The following is a 20,706-nucleotide window of genomic DNA, read 5'->3' on the forward strand; positions in this document are numbered from 1 at the left end:
ATGAGTAGAGTCTGGCTTCACTGGCTTTACATTATCACAACTGTTATTTTGTGTGGTGCACTGGACAGCACGGACACTGCTAACTAGTAGAAATACAGCACAATTTCACCATGCTGCTGTGTCTTCATGATGACATAAATAGATTTAATAAGCTTTAATAAGAGCATTTGCAATACAAACTGAAGAGGAATGTACCCTTTAACTGGGAAGATTACTCGTCGAGAGCAATTACTAGAAATATTTACTATACATCTATAAATGTGTGGTAGTAGATCAGTCTAGCTAGTTTTAAGCTATTTCCTAGCCAAGACAGAAGTCAAGCTTTATGCTGCCTTGCCAGGAAATGAGAAGGTTGCTAATTGCCTAGCCGTCCTCTTACACAGGCTGTGTTATCTTGGTGAAGAGCTTATTTACAGCTAGGTTTTGGAGGTTTTTGTTGTTTTCTTGTACCAGCTCTTACGCACTCGCAGAATGTGCTTGATTTTGGGCAGAGGCAAAGATAATGTAATTATTCTGCTGATAATGTAACCCCATATATATTCCTGTAATCTTCACATTATAAATCCATCTGCCTTAGATTTTGGAAGCTACAAAATGTAGTATTAACCTTTCAAACACTTAGTGTTTCATTAATATTTGATTGGCACACAATAGCAACTACTACATTAAGATTATCTAATTCTTATGTGCATATACCAACAGAAGGCTAGGTTGCTAATCATTCTGCAGAATCACAATATACTTCTGGCATATAAATAAAATAAATAATAAAATAAATAATAAAACTAACCAATTTATTTTCTATCGCATATACATTTAGTCAAAGGGCAAAGAATCCTGTGGCTTTGGTATACATTTCACACATATTCTTACAGCGCATTTGACAAAGTTATCCCAATGCATCCTTCTGAAAGCAGCAACAGGAGTTGCAGAATCCTCAGACATGACCATCTGACCCTTAAAACACAACAAATGCACTAAATGGAATAAAAAGTAGTATCATCTTAGTTAATACTGCTCTTCCCACAACTTGCTCTATTTTGTTGCTTATTTCTGTGCCTCACAGGTGTTCAAAAAGGGTAGTTGTATCTTGCTTACCCTTCATCTGCATTTGAAAGGAATGTGCCAGTACAAAATATATGGGCTAAACCACTTGTCAAAGGAAAGCAAAGAGTGTGAAGGTCATTTATAAATGGACATCAGCATTTGTTTCTCTGTTGAAATAACTGTCTATTAGGACACTTGTCATTTGCTGGTCTCCCTTCCCACCACAAAGGATTTCTAAGACTTAAAAGTGAGGCAGGAAAATTTGATCCATCCCAAACTCCTGATTTAAGAAACCTACTGTTCTGGAATGATCAATTTTAAATATCTTAGTAGGATTTTATTTCAGCAGACCTGTATGCATGTACTCTTGTGGTTGGGAGGGTGAGGAAAATGACAAAAAAAAAAAACCCACATACCAACCCCAAACCTGCTATGTCTGCTCTTTCTGCAACGTAAGAGTATAACACCTTCCTTACCACCAAAAACAAACACAACGGCCAAAAACAGCCAACAGTAACTTCTAAAGTCAAATTATTTTTCAAAAATATGGATTTCAGAAAAATAATGATGTACTGCCTCAGATCGTACTTATAGTCTGGATCCTTTCTGAAGTAGATAACTTTGTCCAAAAGAACTCCTGTCTAATTCAAGAACTGCTGTGTAGTTCATAGGTTTGCACAGCAAACATGGACAAAACTTTCTTTTCCTTGCATCTTACTAGACTGCTTGTGCAATTTAGCTGTTATACATACCGGTCTTCTTTTATACACTAGGTATATGAAATGTAAAAGGTTGACGATCAAAAACACAGAATTCCAGATCATTATGTCCAAGGCACAACGATAGAGTGTTGCCCAAATGATGAACAATGCACATCCTGTAAAAAGTAAAAAAAAAAGTTAAATTTCACTGAACAATAAACACATTTGTACAAAGCCATCAAGAATGTGTCCACTGTGTGTAATTATGCTGAAAAGCAATATATTCTATAAGCTTTACCACAGCTAGGATCTGTGGATCAAAGCGTGCAATGGTAGCAGAGCTAATCACTGCAATGGTACAAACAGGCACTGCGAGCAGGTTGACAGCAGACTGCAGTCCTATTGCATGGGACTGCAACACTGAAGCAACAATAATTCAGATCAGGACTGGGGAAAGCATAAAGACACAACCCACAGTGGTCTGTTACTAAAATGAAGCAGAAATGGGATGGGGAAAAATTGTGTCTCAAGTACAAAAAATAATAATTAAGCAGATCATAAAACTTTATTACCAGTATTGCATTAATTAGACAAACAAGAGCCTAGAAATGAACGCTTGCTGTTCCCATCAGCAATATTCATATCGAACTATTGAGCAGCAGTTGCACAAAAACCACCTAGAGATATCCTTTAAAATTTAAAGGAAGTATCATTACTGTATTTTGACAAGGTCACAGCAGGAAACTGAGCTCTCTTGTAAGACATCAAAGAGAAAATTTCAAATGCTTACTCTATTTTTGGTTGCTTTACTTTGAATAATGACAATTGCTTTAGAAGGTAAGGCATACTGGATGATTAAGGATTCTCTTTTTAGCCTACAAAGACAATACTTAATCAAATGATAGATTATGCATCAGCGAGTCTCTCACAGATAAATGTGAGCTTACTACCCAATAGAGATGGCTGTAGAGGTCACAGATATATTTACTCTTAAGTTTCATGCAAAGACAATAAGGAAAAGGTGCCAAATCAGTGTCCCTTCCCCCTTCTTCCCTGAAGATGACACTGAATTCATGGACTCGATATTATCTATTCTGTCTCAGTTGCTACCTGGCCAGGCAGCACTTACCTATGGATCAGAAAAATCAAATATGGTGACTCTTGATCAACTGGTTAATTAGACTACAAGGGATGGGAGGATATGAGTTCAAGAAGTATTGAAGAAGAACAATATTGTGGAGCAGCACAGAGGTGCGGCAAGGCCAAAGCAAAGGGAACAGATTGCTAACAACCGGGCTTCATTACTTATGCTGCCCAGAGTAAATTTGCTTCTAGCTGCCACCTCAGCTTGCAAAACTCTGACTCCGTATCTGCTCAAAATACAAGACCCACAGATCAAAGTGGCAAGCCAGTGAGCGCACAGCTCCTTTTGCTTTTAAAACAAGAACTACAAAGATAGAAAATGCTCAGACCTTTGGTCATCAGTACAGCCTATTAAACAAATGAGCATTCTCGCTTAAAAATACTTAGGCATGCCCTGTGTTGTGATACATTCGGGTTTATCTTTCTTAAAACACTGTACTGATTTACTACTCTTCCTTTGATCATAAAGGCCTTGTCCCAAAGTACGGGAGCTTTGAAATAGCTGTGGGACTGCAAGAGTGTTACAAATGAAACCACTCTTGCTCAGTCTCAAGCATGCCAAATTTAGTTGTTCTTCTGAAGTAAAATTTTGGTGTCACAAGATGCCTACAGTGGTGGAATAAATATGACTGACTTCAGAGTAACATACATTGCATTCTGTATCAAATATCTGCACTTCTAAACTGACAATGAAAATAACCCTGGTGACCCACAAGGGCCACATATTTGAACCCGCATTCAAAGAACAGATGGGCTGATATCAAGCTTTCTAAGGAAAGCCTCGCCTACTGCAGCCATAGTAAGCCAGTACACCAGCAAATACACACTCCCAGTACTTACTTGAAACCTAAAACTAAGGTCTTAAGGATACATAAACTTAACTAATATGTGGAATTTAATGAATTTTAATCAGCCAGTCACCTCTGACGTGAACAGGGCCCACTTGTTTCAAGCTGGCATCTTCATAGGTTTGAAACTGCAAGTTACATTTCTGGGAAATTTTAAGAACCTGGGCACACACAGCCATTCTAGAAAAGGTATGCCAGGGTCAGAAAAGGCCCCCACTTACACCAAAACCACCATCAGCAGAGTACAATGAACACAAATACAGGCTGCAATTTCACCATAACCTGAAGGGACCAGCTGGTCATGAATTGCTATTTCTGTCACAGTAAGGTCACAAATCTCTCCAGAATAATTCTCCTACCTATGGTCAGCAGGCCTCGCAGAAAAATCATGTGAAAATTCAGAGTAGTTGGAATAATCAGTCCAACTGCAAAACAGGTATTTGCCACGTGGAAAACAAGATGATGAATCTCCTTCCAATTTTCACATGCAGTCTCATTAAAAGGCACAAGGGTGGCGTTTTTTAAGTCTGGAATAAAGCCTAGCGGAGTAATAGTGAGTGGGCTCATTACTGTAGTATTCATCTTTGAGACTCCTGCAATGAGACAAAACAGAAAATAAAATCACTGTCCATTAAACTGAAATATACCAGACATACACCTGGATTTTAGGGCTATTTTCTTTCTTCCCAGGGTATATTTTGCATTATCATTCATGGAAGAAATTTTACAAGTGCTTTAAAAGGGTAAGTTAGATCCATAGTTCAGTAATGCTTTACTATCTCTTTCACTTAAGTGCTATGCTTGAAGAATGGTACACTTCAAAATTTGGACTGTATGCACACAAACAGTGCTGTCTGAACACTACCTCCTACGACTGTCACTGCTCAGCAAAACATACTATGTATTCTTCCTAGCCCTACGCAAATAAAAAATCATATTCTGATCTACCATTTACTGAATAGGTCCACCATCCCAGGCAAAGTAAATGTTTAACAGAACTTAACAATCTAGATGAGAATTGACATAAAAAAAGAAAAAAGTTTATGTAGTGCAAGTCTCCTTTATGGCATACAAAGTCATTCTTCTAAATAAGGAAAGGAAGGTCTTAAAGGAGAAACACGTGCTGTTTGGTTGACTGAAAAAAGGCAACAAACCATACAGAAATGAAAAACAAAGTCTCACCTTTTGCCTTTCTTGCAGGATCATTTGGAGATCTCCTAAGCCACATATCATCTTGCGCACATTAACAGAGTGGGCAAAAAACAATAATTCCCAAGCCACTTATAAGAACAGTAAATAAAAATTATCATTTCTCCTCCTAGTTGATCAGATGCTACTAAATCAGAAAAGGAGGTGCCCAGGATGCTAAGTTATGACAGGGTTGCTACTCTTTCAGGAAAATCACTGGTCTACCTAGTATGAGTGAGTTTGCAAGACCTGTGGAACTCCCGGAGAAAACAAGACCAGTTAAAAAAGTTGACTTCTAATCTAAAAATCACAGGTTTGTTTTTTTTTTTTTTGTTCTTGTAATAATGAAAGCAGCATATTTTCATTTCACACCAATTGAAAGGAAAAAAGATATCTGTGGGCAAATATTTTCCTAATACAAAGTACAAAATTCCTATTAAAAAGACACTACAAAGAGAAACTGGAAGATTTCAAGGCACTAACTTTAAAATCTTAAGAGCTAGTCTGTTTAGGGAACTGCAGCCAGTGTTACAAGCACTCTAGAAGGTGTTCTCAACCCAGAGCAGTTCCCAGCCAGAGGAACATGAATGTTTAGACTGTTTGTCAGATACAGAGGAGAACCCCACCTCCAGCAAGGCATGTATGGTCTCCCACTGCCACAGCAACAGAAATTACATGGAGTTTGGCTTGAGTGTCATTAATTAAATACATGCATGTGTCACTGAGCAAACAGGCTCTGCAACATGCAACATAGTGGGATTTGTGTTCAAGTAAATTCTGTAGGGACAGTGCATGTCCCTGCTGTGTGTGCTTGCTGTCATGTAATTCATCTGCTCAACAGATGATTTTGAGTCATGGTTAATACACTCAGTATCTCCTGCAGATTGGAATACTCTCTACTACTCGAGTGCTTCTTGGGCTGTAATTTTGATTGCTTCATCCATTCTTTTTATCACTTTCCCTCTCCCCTCATTTCTGTGCAAGACATAAGTAAGCTGGACTGAAATTCTAAAATTCATTAGTCTTTCAAACCCCTGTTTAAAGTACTGAGAAGAAAGAAATCAGAAAGAAAACCTCAGCCCTCTATTAGTTCCTCTTTGATGCCCAGAACCTGTAATAGCTAAGGCATGCTACAGAACATGTAGAGGCATCTTGCAGGATCAAACACCAACATGGAAACAGTGCTATCCATATCTGGATAGATTTTTTTTTCAAAGAAAAAAAAACAACACCAAAACCAAACCACCACCTAATTCTTACCAAAATACATAATCCTTTGTTTTTTTTTAAAAAAAAAACAAAAAATTCACTTTCCTCTTTTCATTCCTACATTAGTTATTCACAAAGGTTAATTAAAATGTGGGGGTTTTGGCATAAGCAAATTATACATGAAATTGTTACCAATAATTATGGTAACCAAACAAATTCACAGTCCAGGTACCACACAGGCACCATCCAAACATGTTCCTATTTTCTTTCAGCTCTTTGGCTTGAATTTAGGAGTCGAGGCATGAGAGCAGTTTCACTGACCTGACAAGGCTGCTTGCACCCATAGCCAAAGTGGGAGCCTGTATGAGGCTGCAGGACTGGCATTTTAATGTGCTCATAAACAGAAGGTAATTGATAACTGGGGAACTGTGTTTGCACTCACCTTACACACATCTCACCATTGTGCTCCTGTGGTTTTCAAACAATACATACTCCCTACACTGGAACAGCAGGATCTCCAGACCTTTTACAAAAAGTTATCAGCAGAGTTTCTACCTACATTCAGTCTTTCACTGCCAATAAAAGCACCACTTAACCTGTCAACAGAATGAGTAAAGATAACCAAACTCACATACAGCTACAGAACCAGCTGTAAGTCCATCAGCTCATCTTGAGATCAAGATGGGCTCCAAGAAGTAAATTCAGCTGCATCTGAATGCAAATTGACAAAGCTTTCAGATGCTTGATTTTTTAATAACAAAATTTTGCACTGCATTGCTGGGAGGTTAGAGGCTACCTTATGCTTTACAACTTGTAAATCATCACAAATTTAAGACTGGAATCCAACAAGCCAAATTAACAGCACAGCACATGACAGTCGCATTCTTCTCACACCCCACCAAAACACCACTCCCCTCATTAGCCACGGATATAGATGCCTCAAACCACCAGCTATAAACTGGCATAATGGGAAGATGTTTCTCCAACAAGTGCTGACCAAGTCATTTAAAGCATCCACCGCTGTACCAACAGGATGTTCAATGCTTCTGAAAGCCTGGACCGCCTATTGTGTTGCCTAAATTAGAATCCAGGAACCTAAATCGACCTAAATCTACCCACCTCCATTTTTACAAACTTTGTCTTTTAATACCTTGAAGTCCTTTTATTAATACATTTGAGTTTAACTTACTACTCACACACAAACATTACAGCAGCACTAACGTACTGGAAAACAACAGAAAGCTGCAGAAATTCTCTGTTATGATGGTATTTTAAAGCTGGCAGAAACAGATTGACACTATCTGCAAAATGACACAAGGACACCTGAGACCCTGGCTCTGAATTTCAACTAGGGAGGCTGCTTGAGAATCAACAAAAAAAGGCAGGCATGCAGGGTTACAAGCTGTAACCTGAAGTGTTTGTCCACAGGTAACACCAGAAAGACAAATACTCAAAGACTCAAAGTAACAGCTCTGTAATTTTCAGATTATTACTTTACTTCCAACACCTACTGCTGTCAAATAATACTGAAGAATTAGAAAAAAATTTCTGCTGTTCCACAAATGAAAAAGCAATTGTCATTTCCTACCCCCGCTACCTCACAGAGCCAAAGTTTTTAAGTACAAGCCTTTAAAACTTTAATTTACGATTATATCTACTAAGGAATAATACAGCGCAGGACTTTGCGGTCTTATGCTTAAGTCTTCAATAAATTAAGACACGTATTAATATCGGGAGTTAAAAATACATCCAACAGTCAAATAATTTTGGAAAAATTGGGAAAACAGTGTCAACTGAAATGAAAGTTTTGTGAAGCATAAGACAAATAATTAAAGAAAATATATTTTAATATACTTTTTTTTATCATATGGATTTAGATGTACCAAAGTAGGAGTTTGAAAACTCAGCTGACTGAAAAATCAAGCCACTTTGTTGGTCAAACAGGAAAACAAAACAAAACCAAACAAAAAAAACCCCAACAACCATCAAACACCCCACTCACTGCTACTTTAATAGTAAATTTCTGGGAAATAGGTACAGTTAAGAACAAAGCCTATTAATTTCCTTTTTTTTGGTGCATGAACCTGATAGAGAGTTAAGATAATATATTGTGGGTTTAGGTCTGAAAACACAAATTCTTGGAATGTAAATAAAGCAAACTTAAGTTTTTTAATATGCCCAGGACATCTTTATAGAAGAGGCCAAACTTCTGAAAGCCATTTCCAAAAGATTTAGTCCCTAAATCTTCAGACATTAAGACACCTTTAAAATTAACGGGGGTTCATGGATACCCACACAGCATTCACAGAAGACACACTGCAGAGAAGTTTAGAGCAGATGGTTCTAAGAGAACAGGTCAACCAAGCCAACATAGGGGCCCAGTGTGCTGCTCACGTCGCCATCCATTTTAGTGAGATTATTTGTATCCCAGCGGTAGCTTTACTGTTCAACATCACTCAAGTGAGCCTCTTAAAGCTTTGCCTGAGAATGTTTGTATAACTTTAGTCATTGCAACTCTACCGACCATTATTTATGTAGATGGATTCTGTGAGTCCTAAGAGAAAAAAAAAAAAAAAAAGTAGAAATCAAGCTCGACAATTGCTTGCTTTAGATCATACCTGCAGGGCTTGAACTATTCTTCTATGGTCTGGTAGCACAAAAGCTGCATAGAGAATTTGGACAATCAGTAATTTCTTTGCTTTTGTGAGCCGAAGACAAACTATTACTGCCAGCATAATAAAGTTAATTACAGTTTAAGTTACCAATTTCCTTTCTACAATGAAATAGGAGTGAACGGGAAAGCGGCGCAGGAAAAAATGTTTTCCAATACGCTCTTTAGAGCAAAATAACGTCCATTAAATGAGTCACGCTCTGCAGAAATTTGTTAGTCTTGATCTACTTTATTCTAGAGAAAATTTAACAACATTTTCATTATGAACAGTCAACAGAAACAACCATACCATGAGAAATACTCATATGTACACTCCCCACAGCAGCTGCGTAGCCATACTGTGGGGAAGTTTGCTCCCTGCACTTCAGTTCACACTCCCTTTTGATTACAGGGTTCACGGAAGTTTGGGGAGCGGCGCAGCCACGGCTGGCACCCCCAGACCCATTTTCTCCCCACACCTCTGAGGCGTCATTTTAGCCCACAACTTGCAACCACCAAACCCACCGTTTATACAATAATATTACTATCATAATTAATAATTATATTGTTAGAATATTATTATAGCTAATAATAATTATTGTTGTTATTATTACCAAGCGAGCTTTCCCTTTAGCCCGCAAAGGGCCACCTTCCCGCAGGAAGGGCACCAGCGCAGCTCCCGTTCCCGGGCCCCCTGTCGAGGCTATGACCGGGGCGGGCGGGGGGCACGAGCCCCCTCGGCAGAGAGACCTTCCGAGCCCCGAAAGCGGAAGGCAGAAACCCGGGCTGGCGCACGCTACCCTCGGCCGCCGTGAGCGGACCCGACAACGCGGCCACTCATCCCCCCGTAAGCCGCTCTCCAGCGCCGTGCCCCACCGGTGCCGACGGCAGGAGCGCCCCTTACCTGCCCCGCGCCCTCGGAAAAGTTTCGCGGGCCCCCGGACGGGACGGGCTGGGACAGCCACTCCTCTCCTCGCCGCTCCCGGCACCGCGTCCCGCCGCGGCCACCGACCCGCCGCTGTGACTAAAATAGGCAGAACCCGGCGGGAGGCTGCGGGCGGCGCCAGCTCCGGGGCTGGCACCGAGCGGCCGCAGCGCGCAGGCGCCTCCAGCCGGCCCCGGGGGACTGCGGGCGCAGGGCCAGGGGGCGGCCGCCAGGGGGCGCGCGGTGCCGGGGGTTCTGGGGCAGGCCCGGCTGGACTGGAAGCAGAGGCTCCGAACGGCGCCTCCCGGTTTGAAGGATGTGGGTGCTGAGTAGTGCCCAGCATCTAAACCCCGTGGGGTGAATCACCCCCGGAGCTGCAGACACTCACCGCAGAGTGCACCCAGAGCTCTGGCAGTTTGCCTTTAGGGGGTTAAAATTAGAAGGGCTAAATTCTCCCCTACACAAGCATCAAGCAGTATTTCCCCTATATGGTGAGTCAAGGAGCAACAATGGCCTTTAGAAAACTGTTCTTCTCTACTTGGCACCTGCTATAGTTGCTTTGTCACAAGCATGATGTTTAGGAAATGTCACCAAGTTTGTTCGTGTGGCAGTTTGGCAGCTCCCAGAAATGATGCGCTTCCAAAGCAGGCCATTTGTGTCCCTGCATGCTGGCACACTGCTCGGCCACTGTCCTGCCTAGCCTGCTTCCTACTGCCAGCCTCGTGGTACAGGCGGTGACATGCCCAAGTAGCCACCAAGCCCATCATCGTCTCCGGGATGTTGATGTGTAGCCCCCAGCAATGAAAGGATTTCCAGACACAGCCCATAGGCATCCCAGCCCATCCCAAAACCTGGCTGCCAGTGATAAATAAGCACTGCAAAGGCAGAAAGTCTTTCTGTACATTCTGATGAATTAGCTGCAAAATGCCGGGTTTTTTTTTCAGCAGTAACGTGCACATGGTCAGCATTGTACTTGAATAAGAATACAGAATCCTGACCAATTTTTGAAGTAACTCTTTATGCTTGTACACACCAACATGTGTCCTATGAGGCTCCGGTTTTGTTACGGTTGTTCTTAGCTTTACATCTTGGAGAAGAGATCTGTACCTTTCCAGTGATATGTGCTGTGTGAACAGGGATTTTATGAATTCCTCTCCCTGATTGTCTAACATATAATATGAATTTATTATGGAGGTCATGGTTTCGGATTGTGTTTCCTCTGAATGGCCAGTCATTCTTATTGATGTAGTCACTTTCCCGAGATATAGAGTAAGTGAGCTGAAAAGGGGGTAGGAAAAGCTAGTCAGTATAGCATGGCCGCAGGAACAGTCATGAGAGATAGCATCTAGCACATGTTTGAGGTTGATAATATTCAGCTATGCTTGACGGAGCAAAGCCAAGTAGCTTCCAAAAGCAGCACAGAGCAGCCTGTCAGAGAGCTCTTATCCAAATCTAGACTGACATGTAAGCATTTTCTAGCACGTTACTGAATGTTGTGCATTAGAGAAGCACAGTTTGCTGGATTAGTTCTGTCTTTTGTAGTCTTTGTATTTCTTTCATTTTCCTCCAGGTCCTCTCTGTTTTTTTGTGGGGAGCATTGGTGGTAACACAGTGACTGCTTAGCCTAATGCAGAAAACCCTTAGGAAAGCTTGGCAAAGAACTAATAATATGTGAAACCATGTGAAGGTGTAGAACTTCATCCTAATAGAAGCTAGTCTCTTGGGATCTTTAGATTTCAATGTATTTGTGACTACATCTCATTTCTCCTGCATGGCAGAGTGGTAAGATCCAAGGACACGTGGGTAACATAGATGGTGGTACCTAGGACAGCTGTCAGCAGAAAGAAATAAATGAGGGAGGATTTGAGAGCTGCTTTATCTCCTTGCCCCTAGGAGGACCACAGTCAGATGAAGAGTGTAGACATGGCTCTAATGGGCTCTAGACTTGTGCTGTGGGGTGCACCCACGTGTAGAAGGAAAACCTTCCTTTCTCTAATATAATGACTATCCTCAATTTTATACAGATAATAGCACAGTCCTATGCAGATATCAGTTGCCGTAATTTTACATAGCCTTTAGTTATATAGATAATATTGCATTACATAGATAACATTATCTATAGATACATAGATAACTTAAACCTTCTCTAAGTAGAACATATTAAGTAGTGTTTATTCTCTTAAACCAAGGTCTCATGTACTTCAGGAGAGTGGGCTGGTGTAATTCAATCAGTTTAATGTCCTACTGTTAAGCCACTGTAAAGACTTAAATAGTTGGTTTAACCTCCTGTCTGTGTCAATAAAGTACAAGTTCATTCAAATCAGCTAATATAAATTAATTTGACAGAGGCAAGAAATAAAAACTGTTTGGGTATACATTCATGAGGAGTTGGATTCAAATAGATCAATTTTTAGAGATTTGTGTTGAATTGATGCATTTTGTTAGCAGAGACAGGTCTAATGGTGTTACAGCTGTTCATTGATGCATACTTTCTCTCTGTCATGTTTCTCTGTTCTGCTATTAAAGTCTTGATAGCTTAAGTACTTTCTCCAGTTATTTAGCTATTTTCCACAGAAGTGGTCCACAGTAGAAAATGTCACATGGATGTTGCAAATCACTTAGTCTTGTTCCTTATTTCCAGCAACCTGCTTTGTGATCATTGACCGTATACCCTAACCTCCCAGTGCCTGCCTATTCTATACTGCAGGGGAAAAAAGGCCTGTTGAGGATGCGGGGAGATGTCACTCAGCAGAGTTCGGGCAGGAGTTCAGAAGTACAACTGAGCCCGGAGGCTTCCTCTCCTGCTTCTCAGTTCAGGCCAGCCGGGCATCAAAAGACTTTATTAAGCAGACAATAGAGTAACTTTCCATAAAATTGCAAGCACTCTGCCTCTTCCAAACGAACGCCCTATTCTGCAGCCTTTTTTAGGCAAAGTTTTCACTAAAGAGAACAAATGTTTTGTATTTGGGATCCCAGATGCACCAGGCTGACAGGGCTATTTTCAGACAATGGTGAGATCTATGGCATGTTTCCATTTATAGTTTTAGGAAGCATACTCAGCATCTACAGTCTAAAAGATGTCTACCCTAAACTAACCTTTTAACCTCCCTCTATAGACAATGCGAAGGGGCTCTTTTAGAAAGTAATTAATCCTCTGTGTGTTTGACAACTGTCTGGAGCGGGATGAAATATGTTCGCATAGTTCAGAAGTACCACATTTCAGTAAAACAAATCCCATCCTGGGTGCTGGAATTATGTGCCATATAACTGAAAAATTACCCATCTTTTCCATAGAAAAAATATTTTATTTGCCTGATTTTTATATGCCTTAGAGCATCCTCAAGAGTATAGTTTTATTAGAAGGGTGTTTGCATGGAAGAGATTGTGAATGATAAGTACTCTCTCAACTATTTAATGTGCTGGAGGCTTACTTAAGAGGAGTGTGCGCATTCTGGTGCATTTTTACCCCAGACCCTCCAATAGACACTTTCTGATATTTAGGCAGGCAATTCTTCCCATCACATCTGCAATGATGTTTATATAAGGAGGGCTATCTTTTTGAATCGAGATACGGAACATCGTATCACAGGTCTTCCAAGTGTCTGACTGATAACATAGTAACTGATGGCTGCAAACTTAGAGCCAGGAGATGACTTTCTTCTAAAATGATTTGTCAAAGTACCCAAGTTTTAACAGATGCACTGTTTGTCATAGATGTTTATCCAAAGGGTACATGATCCTGAGGTATAAGGTCAGAGTAAAACGGTTTCGTATTAAAGTTATCTAAACTGTGCACAGTAAACAATTTATTCAATCACACTTAGCAATTATTCCTGTTCCAAAATTATGCGTGAGCAGTCTCCTGCTGACAATTTGATTTGTATGTTCATTACTTGAAATTGCTCGGTGAGCAATTTCTATGAGTATGTGCGAGGCTATGAGCTGCTCGCAAGTGATATTTCTGAGACTTGCTGAAGCTCTACCTAAATCACATGGTTCTCCCCCCAAAGAAAGGAGGGCTGCTACAAAACCAGCTGGATTTCTGAAAGTGAGGTGATGGTGTACCCATCACTGCCCTTCGGGGCAGCTTGCTAACAGCAGCAGGGAATAACAGGGAGGCTGATCCCAATGAGTCTGCTTCTTTCTGGAAAATCAGGAATGCCGGATAGGGGTTTTGACCACATCGCTTGTCCAGCACTCAAGCTGCTGTCCAGACATTGCTCTTGGTTAACATAAGGCAGCTCCTACTTCACACATAACTGGAAAACAAGTAATATAGCAGTGCTTTTGCATTGCATTTGTCCCCTTGTTGGGTGACAGCCCATTTCTTGGGGGGCCCCACTACACAGGATTTGGCAGCGCTGGTTGAACTGGCTGTGATTTTTCTCTTTCCTTTTTGGACACCTTCCATGAACTAAGAAAGTTCAAAATTATCATGCAAAGATGTCTGTGCTAATCCCAAAATAAATCCATCTCAGCTGCAGCTCACAGCATTCTCTCTACAGGGATCTTTATGAATTTACGTGAGCCTGTGTGACTGTGTTATCCAAAGGAATTGCAAACATTTTCAGAGTACAAATGTATGAGTACCTTTGGGTGTTGGTACAATGGCAATTACTGTTTTGTTGCAATATTAGTCCTTTTTAGCTGTGCATTTTAATATTCACCAGTGGCTGGCTTTGAGAAGCAAAAGCTAGGCTTAAATTCCTCATTAGCATCATTAAAATCTACAATTTTATAGGATTTTTTTCTAATAATTGATAAGGCTTTAGAATTTTATTTAAAGATTAAAAAGGGAATTAAATAACAACTGTTTAACATACCCAGAAGAACAGACAGGAAAGGGAAAGGGAAAGGGAAAGGGAAAGGAAAGGAAAGGAAAGGAAAGGAAAGGAAAGGAAAGGAAAGGAAAGGAAAGGAAAGGAAAGGAAAGGAAAGGAAAGGAAAGGAAAGGAAAGGAAAGGAAAGGAAAGGAAAGGAAGAAATCTAACTTAAAGACTTGAGGAAGGAAGGCAAAGAAGAAGTGAGGGAGGCAGAAGATAAGTCTAAGAGGTTATTTAAAACAAGTGACAGGGAAAGCACATAGGATTTGAGAGTGAAAACATTCCACACTGAGTGGGAAGAAAAGATAAATTGATGAGCTCAGAAGAACTGTGAATGGGCATGACATAGCTTTTTTAAAGTTGTTTTTTTTTTCTCTACAAAAAGATACAGGCAGCAGACAGCAAGAGCAGGGAAAAAAATGCATAAACCCACGAAGGAGCCTACTGGAGAATAACGTAAGCCAAAGTAAATGCTAGGAACAAAAGCTCAAGAGCAAAAAGCAAATCAGGATTGTATAAGTTTGGTTCAAATACACAGAAATAGGTTGACGTAGCCCAAGTAGCAAGCACAACATTTTATGCACTTGATCAGATTAGCAGTCCTAAATAAGAGGCTTGGAAATACTCCCTTGTTTTGAGCATAAAACTCAAGGAGATAATAAATACCCAGTTTCTGAATTAGCTGCTTCCTCTTCCGTTTTGGAAGAGTCAGCATCAAACAATCACTAAGGAGCATCTGGTCTGCATTTACTGTGCACCTCATCTTGTGTACATCTGACTTGTACATCCAGATACTGGGCTTCAGCTCTGTGTATTGTAAATTACTATCAAAATGTGTGCCAGGTTATAGTAGACCACTATGGCTTCTCGCTACCCTGATCTTTGAGAGTAAAGGCAAGCACAGAATTGAACCCCATGTATTTTCTTCTAATTTCCATGAATAAAAAAGACCAGTCTTCTGAGTAATGTTTATTGTACTTCTTTGTTCTGTAAAGAAAAAAGCAAGAAATGAAACTCTATTATATAGCATTAAAAACACAGATACATACCACAGTAAACATACAGATATATGTCATTATTGCTTTTGCATGTAAGTACATATGCCACTATATAAAGCAGTTTCAGAACTAAAATGACAATGACTTTGGTAAAGAAAAAGAAAAAAGAACTAATAATATGTAAAATTAAAACCAATATAAAAATGTTTATGCTCCACATCCGATTTCATAATATTAGTACTTACTGTGTTTTTTCCTACTAATACTTACTCATTAATTCTTTAAATAATGAACATACGTACTGAAAGGTCACTGTTTTTGAAAAGGCACAACTGAATAAGCAAATGTAGACTTAGGAAAAAACAGAGCATAGTGCTGGCTGTATGACTGGTTTTTAAGTACTCCCATTCACCTTTCTAGGGAGATCTGCTTTAAAATATCATCTGAGAGGACTTGAACTTTCTGTAAATGAAAAGATGATATTTTTGCTTCATATTCAAAATAAGTATTCAAAATATTTTATCTAAGCTAAAGCTTAATAAAATAGAATAGCAGTTACAATTGGATTCAGTAGTTTTAAAGATTGTTAATGCAGAGGAATTAGATGAACAAAGCACAGCACAATGGCTGGTTTATAGGAGCTGCTGATACGCATCCTTGTGTAATCTGGCAGACATGAACTGGCTTGCCTCACTTTTGTTACAGAATATGTTGCTTTTTGTTTACACCAGTGTAAGAGAATGCACATGGGAAGATAAAGGGTCATATCTAATGTGTTTCAGTTTACCTGTCGGTATCCCACCCTTGTAACCATGAGCTTCACCTGGCCCCTGGAAATCCAATCTAGATACCCAACACTGGGTATTTAGACTGTCCCGTGTCTAGGATTCTGTAAAACCTACACATGAGAAACACTGAACAGAGATGTGTGCCTCACCCCCACTGAGCTCCAGCTCCAGCAGGCTGCTAGCTGCTTGGGGTCATCCAGCCAGAATCCCTGCCTGGGGACAGGGACCTGCTTGCCTCCTTTCACAGATCTGAGATGCTTTAATGTTTGCTTATGACATGCAGCTGTTATAGAATGTGATGGTGCTGCCCACTTCTAGATAATGACATAGTTACAGCATTTATCCATGAAATAGGATTTATGTCTTCAGTGTTTTTCTCAGCCTAATGTATCTTACTCCCAGAAAATTATTATATCCTCCAGGGTTTAGACAAGTTTGGGAGGAGATTTACTACTGCATACAATGAAAACTCTAGGATTTACTGCTATTCTTAGTTATTTACCACCATTATTTTATTGCAGTTGTTTATTTCTATGACTTTAGTGTCTGAGTCCTTAATTGCTTATTACCGTTTATCTTCAAAGCCTCACTGGGGTAGGGAAATAGTCCTGTCCACACAATACACCACACATCCCTTAAATGAGAAGCTGTGGTGGAACTGACAACTGAATAAAATTGCCTCGGAATCCACAGGAAAAGAAAAACTGCTATAAAATTCTTCTGCTCCCACAGGCTTTTGGAAATGTCCCATCTTTTTCCTGGTTCATGACAATGTTTAACAACATTTTTGGCTGGCAGAATATTTGGGTCCAAACCCTCTGTTGGCAGAACCAGCTGCATAGCTACCCTCTAAGAAGGGCTTTGCCAGCCATGGTTTGATCTGATGCAACCCCAGATGCTAGGGCTTGCAGATGACATGCTTGTGCTGCCTTTCTGCTATACGCTCCTACTGATGAAGCTCCACCTACACGGTTTGATTCATCAGGATGAGGTGCCTTGATTCACATGGTAAACTGAACTAACTCTTTTGACTTACACAGAAGTAAAATTAGAGCAAGCAGAAACTGAAAGGACACAAAAATCTACAAGAAATGAAAATTTACATGGATTAGACAGGAAAAAAAAGTGTGCTTTCCCTTGGGAGCCCTGAACTTAATACGTTTTTATGCATATTAATGTAATCAAAGTAAGCATTTTCAAGAGGGATTAACAAATCACCTTAATAAGGTATTTATTTTTTGTACCATAAAAAAATATCAGTTATACAGTAACACTTTGAGGCAGAAGAGTATGCATTCAATAATTACACTAATAGAAAAAAAAATATTTAATATGTTAATATCTGAACTCAGCAGATTTTTTCCCCTTTTCTATATAACTAGTTTTCTTCTAGCTGAATAGCTACGGATTTGTTTTTATTTTTGACACATGCTGTGCAAGACCTGTTTATAAGAGCTGTACAATATTGTATTTTAATTTTTCATGTACATGGAGCCCAAATATATCTTATATTTATCATTTATAATAATTGAAAACTACAGAGCACCTTTTTTTTCTGGAAATGTAGCATCAACATGTTTTTAATTACTGCAAGCATATGCCTTTGTTGTGGTGTGGCAAAACTACAAAATTTCATCCAAGCATGTATTCGGCTTTCCCAGCTTTATTCTAGTAGAGGTCATATATCTTTATGTATAGTTTGCTATCATTCTTTCCAGTACCAAGTTTCCTTTGATCACTGTCACATTTGCTGGTTTCTTGAAAATTTAGGACCAGGATGGCAAAATCACCAAGTCCAGCCTCTGTTATTATAGGCAACTGAATAAAATAATGTTTTTCATTAAGCACTTAAAATTTGCCTTGCATCTCTACTGTACGTTGGGATACATTCTCTCTGGGTTATTCTGTAGCTTTGAGTGGATTTGTATGACATCAAAAACATTGCTTAGAATATGTTACCTGTACTTACACTATGATTGGATATAAGGAAGAAGTTCTTTACTGTAAGGGTGGTGGAGGCACTGGAATGGGTTGCCCGAGGAAGTTGTGAATGCTCCATCCCTGGCTGTGTTCAAGGCCAGGCTGGACAGAGCCTTGGGTGGCATGGTTTAGTGTGAGGTGTCCCTGCCCATGGCAGGCTGGTTGGAACTAGATGATCTTAAGGTTCTTTCCAATCCTAACTATTCTATGTTTCTATTACTAGCTAAGAAAATACTACCTAATGAAAGAATTACGGGTCAGTGCCATGCCCCTAATTAGGCAAGACCTGCTTTGAAGCTCTCACAATACATTGCTGCATCCAATGAATTAATTTACCACAAGCCCAATTTAAAACAAACCTCTCCTCGATAAAACCTGAAAGAAGTTGAGTGTTCTCCTTTTTCTTTTCTTTTTTCTCTTTGGACTGTCCTAGGCCATGATTTTTTTTAGCTTGTATAGTAAATTTGAACACCTTTGCAGGCTGTAAGGGCAATTCCAGCATGATGTTCACAATTACAAAAACTCTGGAAGATCGACTGATGCTGACGAATGGGCAAATCATCGCATGAACCAGATTCTGCCACTATTATCTTATAATGGTATACAAATGTAGACATAACCTCAAAGGAGATTATGAAACTTCCAGAAATGTAACATGTGACTAAAGGGCAATTACTGCAGATCAAGAAAATGATTCATTAATAGTGTTCTCAATTCACAAACCAGCATGGACTCAAGTATCCATTCACTTAAACTGATTATGAAGGAGCCCGACCACCTCACTGATAGTTATTCCTAAGTAAAAACATAGCCATAAATTGCATGATGCTCAAATCAGGGCTTCATCTAGCTCCAAACGTTTACTAACCTATAAATAATCACAGAATCATAAAATGGTCTGGGTTGGAAGGGACCTTTAAGGGTCATTCAGTCCAACCCCCCTGTAACAAGCAGGCATATCTTCAACTAGACCTGGTTGCTTTTAATGTCTCCAGGGATAGGGCATCTACCACCTCCCTGGGCAGCCTGTTCCAGTGTTTCACCACCCTCATAGCAAAAAATTTCTTCCTTGTATCTAGCCTGAATCTCCCTTCTTTTATTTTAAAACCATTACCCCTTGTCCTATCACAACAGACCCTGCTAAAAAGTTTGTCCCCATCTTTCTTATAAGCGCCCTTTAAGTACTGAAAGGCCACAATAATGTCTTCCCAGAGCCTTCTCCTTTCCAAACTGAACAACCTCAACTCTCTAATGACTGGGTGCATATATCACAAAAGCTTGTATTAGTTCACTGACATCAGTCTGACTGTACCTTTACTTAGGTATATATTATACAGCTCTCCCAAAACACTGGTGTATGTGTCACATACCAGAGCGCATTTTACAGTACGTTTCAGAAGTGCTGTGAAGATTAGAAAAAGCAGAGGTGGAAAGGGCTTGCCATCTTGCTTCCAGTCCTATTGTATGTACTTATACAACTGTAGATATCTATGCCCTGAATTCTACAGCTGAAATGTTCTGCCAGTCATGACTCAAACAGAGGCTGGAAAGCTGGAGACAAGTTTTTAAAAGTGACTAAAAGCCCAAAAGCCACAGTAGCAAAAGCTAAACAAGAGTATGCGCAGATACTGACTCAGACACGTCCTAGTAGAGATTTCTGATGGTAACTGACTTCATCAGAGAAAACCATCCCAGGGAACTAGGTCTGGAAACCAGGAGGAAACCAAGCCACACACCAGTCACAAACAAGGAAAAGATTACCAAAGTATGTAATGAAGCACCCATCACTCCAGAGCAGGTATCTTTCTAAGCAGTGTGCTATAGTTGAAATAGAATAAATAAGCTTGATACAAAAATTGGGTAGGCAAGACTCCTTGGTCTTATTTTGAAGGTGAAGATGATCGTACTAGTTTATTAAGTGCTGACCCTATTTAAGTTAGGCAGGGTTTTTTAATACATGGGTCAAGCCCATAAATTCAAGAAACCCAAGGAGAACATTAATCAATGATTTATATTTCACCTAAATCTAGAATAACATCTCTTTTATGTTTCTAGGCTATAATCTTCTTATGTTTGGAGATTGCTAACACATAAAACATTAAGTATACTCTTCATATAGGTCCAGCAAGTTATAGGATGAGAGATTTTTAAATTCTTGTTATCAGAATGAGAGATGGGGCCTGTTTTTTAAATCACCTATTAAAAACCAGGCATATGGTTTTCAGAACAGCTCAACCAGGTGAAGCAGAGTGGGGATCCAAGATGCAACGTAAGGGCCAGCATCCACTAGAGATGACACACTTCATACCCACCTCAGCACTGAGTACTGCTGACATGTAAGACATGATACTAACCACAGCACTGAAGTTACATGAGAATACCTGTTTGAGGCATACCAAGGGGTCG

At 39.9% G+C, this 20,706-nt stretch overlaps 1 protein-coding gene across 4 annotated transcripts in view; it reads right to left on the reverse strand.

Annotated features, from left to right (window-relative positions):
- The window catches only part of BVES (blood vessel epicardial substance), a 57,844-nt gene that overhangs the window by 21,403 nt on the left and 15,735 nt on the right, over positions 1–20,706 (reverse strand). For 3 of the 4 annotated variants that reach the window (XM_057404684.1, XM_057404687.1, XM_057404688.1), the window contains exons 2-3: positions 4,099–4,332; positions 1,800–1,924 (exon numbers count right to left, since the gene is read on the reverse strand). In XM_057404684.1, the coding sequence (XP_057260667.1) occupies positions 1,800–1,924; positions 4,099–4,321 (348 nt within the window). In that variant the 5' untranslated portion in view covers positions 4,322–4,332. Of the gene's footprint in view, positions 1–1,799; positions 1,925–4,098; positions 4,333–9,690; positions 9,890–20,706 lie in introns of those variants that run through there. The other variant, XM_057404686.1, reaches the window with a different exon arrangement.

The sequence above is a fragment of the Pezoporus wallicus genome, unplaced genomic scaffold (genome assembly GCF_028554395.1).
Source record: "Pezoporus wallicus isolate ANWC-B61680 ecotype Strahan unplaced genomic scaffold, APGP_CSIRO_Pwel_v1 contig_6923, whole genome shotgun sequence".
Taxonomy (NCBI): Eukaryota; Metazoa; Chordata; class Aves; order Psittaciformes; family Psittacidae; genus Pezoporus; species Pezoporus wallicus.